Here is a 4583-nt window from a genome sequence, read left to right as displayed (position 1 = left end):
GAGTTATCTGAGGGCATCCGGTTTAACCAGAGCTTTGGTCTGCTAGTAATGCTTGATATTAGATTATTTATATAACAGAACCAAAATTTAAGCGATAAGAAAAACGTTTTATACCAGTCAGTTATAACATACAACAGCTATAACATTTTTCTGTCTGCCCGAAGTTCTGTAAAACATGCTGTCAAATCTGTGATGTATGGAAATTTGCGGAACACCACAAGATAACTTTGAGGAAGTAGCGCTAGCTACTAGATTGCTAGCTAATCGGACAGCTGTGTAAGAATAACGTTAGATAGCTGTTTATGTAGCTGCTGTTTAATAATCAATTTAATTCGTTTTTAATCATGGACCAAGCAGTCAGCGTCAATGCAGACCCAGATATGCCATCTGACAGTGAAGGTAAATCGTGTGTCACACTTATGATTTGTTTCACCGATCAGACAGATCACACTGCTGTGTGGATGGCTAGCTAGTAGGCTATTTCACTATTTATATTTAATTTGGTTATTTTATTAACACCATGTCTCTCTACTGTCTGTAGGTCGTAGCTCGCGCTGGAGAAATTGGACTGGTTTTTGGTGAGTTTAGTTTTGGGATTATGTTCTACTGTGGTGAATGTGATGTGAAATCAGAAACGAGCCTAGCTACCAGTGTTTCATTTCTTTAAATGTAACGTTATTTGAATCAAACCTATTTAGCTAGCTACAGTAAACACGGTTACAAGCACACAATCTTGCGATTACTGTGGATCGTCAGGTTAATACAATAGTTTGTTTAAAATGTGTTTACATGCTTCGGACACGTGAAATCAGGCTGCTGATGGGACTTTTGATAACTGAAGAAAGTCGCCAATCAAGAAACATTCTACCACAGTGACCATGTTGTTTTTGCGTAGACTATTTGATTCGGATTTTGGACACACTGTATGAAGTTTGTATGTAAAAACAATTTATAAGATGCATATATATGTTTTTCCTAACTCACTTCACTCGCGCAAATGCACCAGTGTATCGCCGATTAAACTGTTAATATGTGCTAATAATTCGAAAGATTGCTCATAAAACCAAGTGTTTTAATCGGCGTATGTTTACGTCGATTATGACCTTACGTCGATATAGATAAACAGAGTAAGGTGTTTACATGACGACTTCCATACTCACCGGCCTTACGCCATAATCAGTTGAATATTGAATAATTGGTGCGCATGTTAAGTACTCGATGGAATAGGGCAGGCAAGCTGCAGGGCCTTCAGAAAGTATTCACACCCCTTGACTTTTTCCCCATTTTGTTCTTACAGCCTGAATTTAAAAGGGATTCATTTGAGATTTGTTGTCACTGGCGTACACACAACACCCCATAATTGTATTTTATTTAACCTTTATTTAACTAGGCAAGTCAGTTAATTAAGAACAAATTCTTATTTACAATGCCGGCCAAACCCTTCCCTAATCCGGACGACACTGGGCCAATTGTGCGCCGCCCTATGGGACTCCCGATCACGGCCGGTTGTGGTACAGCCTGGGATCGAACCAGGGTCGGTCGTGACACCTCTGCGCCACTCATGAGCACCTCCAAAAAATATATATATTTTTTTTTTACCAATGTAATTAAAAATGAAAAGCTGAATTGTATTGAGTCAATACGTATTCAACCTCTTTGGTATGGCAAGCCTAAATCATTTCAGGAGTAAAAATTTGCTTAACATGTCGCATAATAAGTTGCATGGACTCATTGTGTGCAATAGTGTTTAACATTTTTTATGACTACCTCATCTCTGTACCTGACACATACAGATAATTGTAAGATCCCTCAGTTTAGCAGTGAATTTCAAACACAGATTCAACTACGAAGACCAGGGAGGTTTTCCAATGCCTTTCAAGGAAGGGCACCTATTCTTAGATGGGTAAAAAAAAAGGCATCCATTCAATATGTTGAAGTTATTAATTACACTTTGGATGGTGGATCAATACATCCAGTCATTACAACGATACAGGCATCCTTCCTAACTCATTTGCCGGAGAGGAAGGAACCCGCTCAGGGGTTTCACCATGAGGCCAATGGTAACTTAAAAGCAGTTAGTTTAATGGCTGTGATTGGAGACAATTGAGGATGGATGAACAACATTGTAGTTACTCCACAATACTAACCTAATTGACAGAGTAAAAATAAGGAAGCCTGTAAAGAATACAAATGTTCCAAATCATGCATTCTGTTTGCAACAAGGCACTAAAGTAATACTGCAAAAAATGTGGCAAAGCAATTCACTTTTTGTTAATAAAACAAAGTGTTATGTTTGGGGCAAATCCAATACATATTTTTCAAGCATATATTGTTGACAAAAAGGACAATTAAATGTTATGGGTATGCTTGTAATCATTAAGGACTGGGCAGTTTTTCAGGAAAATCTATGGCAAGACCTGAAAATGGTTGTCTAACAACGATCAACAACCAATATGACAGAGCTTGAAGAATTTTGGAAAACAAAATGGGCAAATGTTGCACAATCCAGATTTGGAAAGCTCTTAGACTTACCCGGAAATAAAAAAAAGTATTTTGACACTCCTTCAAATGAGTGGATTTGGCTATTTCAGCCACAGCCGTTGCTGACAGATTTATCAAATAGAACACACATGCAATCTCCATAGACAAACATTTGCAGTATAATGGTTTTACTGAAGAGCTCAGTGACTTTCAACATGGCACCGTCATAGGATTCCACCTTTCCAACAAGTCAGTTTGTCAAATTTCTGTCTTGCTAGAGCTGCCCCGGTCAACTGTAAGTGCTGTTATTGTGAATTGGAAACATCTAGGAGCAATAACGGTTAAGCTGCGAAGTGGTTGGCCACAAGCTCACAGAACGGAACCGCCAAGTGCGAGTTCCAACCTGCCTCTGGAAGCTACATCAGCACAATAACCGTTCGTCGGGAGCTTCATGAAATAGGTTTCCATGGCCAGCCTAAGATCACCTTGCGCAATGCCAAGCGTCAGCTGGAGTGGTGTAAAGCTCACCGCCATTGGACTCTGGAGTGATGAATCACACTTGACCATCTGGCAGTCCGACGGACAACTCTGGGTTTGGCGGATGCCTAGAGAACGCTACCTGCCCCATTGCATAGTGCAAACTGTAAAGTTTGGTGGAGGAGGAATAATGATTTTAGGGCTATTTTTAAAGGTTCGGACTAGGCCCCTTAGTTCCAATGGAGGGAAATCTTATCACAGCATACGTTCTACGCTTCCAACTTTGTGACAACAGTTTCAGCATGACAATGCCGCCATGTGCAAAGTGAGGTCCCATAGGGAAATGGTTTGTCGATCGGTGCGGAAGATCTTGTCTGGCCTGCACAGTCTTGACTCCAACCCCATCGAATACCTTTGGGATGAATTGGAACGCCGACTGCGAGCCAGGCCTATTCACCCAACATCAGTGCCCGACCTCACTAATGCTCTTGTGGATGAATGGATTCAAGTGCCCGCAGCTCCATATTAATGCCCATGATTTTGGAATGAGTTGTTCGACGAGCAGGTGTCCATATACTTTTGGTTAAGTAGTTTATATCAGTGTCCCCCCCGCTTTGACATGACAGAATACTTTGTGTATATTGTTGACAAAAAGGACAATTAAATACATTTTAATCCCACTTTGTAACACAACAAAATGTGGAAAAAGTCCAGGGTGTGAATACTTTCTGAAGGCACTATATGTTGTAAAGACTGACTAAACCCCTCCTTGTAGATTCTGTCTGGCCCCAGCTATAAATATGTATGTAGCCACAGCAGCCATTATGGAATTCTAAAATGGCTGCTGTGGCTTCTGCTAGCTAGCATGAGGACAAAAACGGCAGTTTACTTAAAAACTAACAGCCGTTCCTTCTACTTGGTGAAGCAGTTGGGACAATTCGTAGTACAACGCAATTGTCATACCTAGATTGAGGTACGTTTTCCAAGCCATATCTTGCACTGGCTTCGTGGTGTCTTAATCTACATAGGAAGGCTGGCTACATCTTATCCTCAGTTTGCCCTACAACATCATTGCGTAGCCTCAGTGAACTTGCTATCATTCATTGGCCCACTGATACTTATCTCTGCATGCCCCCCCCCCCTTGCACTGAATGTTCTGAAATGCAGGTAATAGAAATTAATGATTTGAAATTCAACATTGTGTCTCCCACCTTTCCTCCTGACCCTTGTCTTCAGGTTGCTGGGGTTGTGCAATAACTTTGCGTACGTGGTGATGCTGAGTGCAGCCCATGACATTTTAAAACAACAAGGGTCTCACAACTCCACATCGCCTGTAAGAATGGGTTGTAGAATGCTGTATCACCATAGCATTTGTATCTGTTGTTAGTATCAAAGTACTATATTGGCAATATTCTTTCATTCTCTCTCCATGTCCTTCTTCTTCAGACCCCATCCACAGTTGCCTTGGACGTTGAAGGTGGAAAAATAAGTCGTTACGACTGCAGCCCTGTTTCTACCGCGGTAAATAGAGATGCACTGCAGCTGTGAAAGTGTGTGTGATCAAATGTTATTTTATTCAGCAGATGTTATTGCGGGTGTAGCGAAATTCTCGTGTTCCTAGCTCC

At 41.0% G+C, this 4583-nt stretch overlaps 1 protein-coding gene across 1 annotated transcript; it reads left to right on the top strand.

The window, feature by feature from the left end:
* Positions 1-265: 265 nt before the first annotated feature.
* On the top strand, positions 266-4583 carry LOC110539108 (battenin). Its single transcript, XM_036937976.1, has 4 exons — positions 266-399; positions 542-578; positions 4195-4291; positions 4405-4583. Exons 1-4 carry the CDS (start codon positions 345-347, stop codon positions 4504-4506), a joined length of 291 nt encoding a protein of 96 aa, XP_036793871.1. The 5' UTR covers positions 266-344; the 3' UTR covers positions 4507-4583.

Source organism: Oncorhynchus mykiss, chromosome 12 (genome assembly GCF_013265735.2).
Source record: "Oncorhynchus mykiss isolate Arlee chromosome 12, USDA_OmykA_1.1, whole genome shotgun sequence".
NCBI classification, from domain to species: Eukaryota; Metazoa; Chordata; class Actinopteri; order Salmoniformes; family Salmonidae; genus Oncorhynchus; species Oncorhynchus mykiss.
This window is presented reverse-complemented; position numbering and strand designations above follow the sequence as displayed.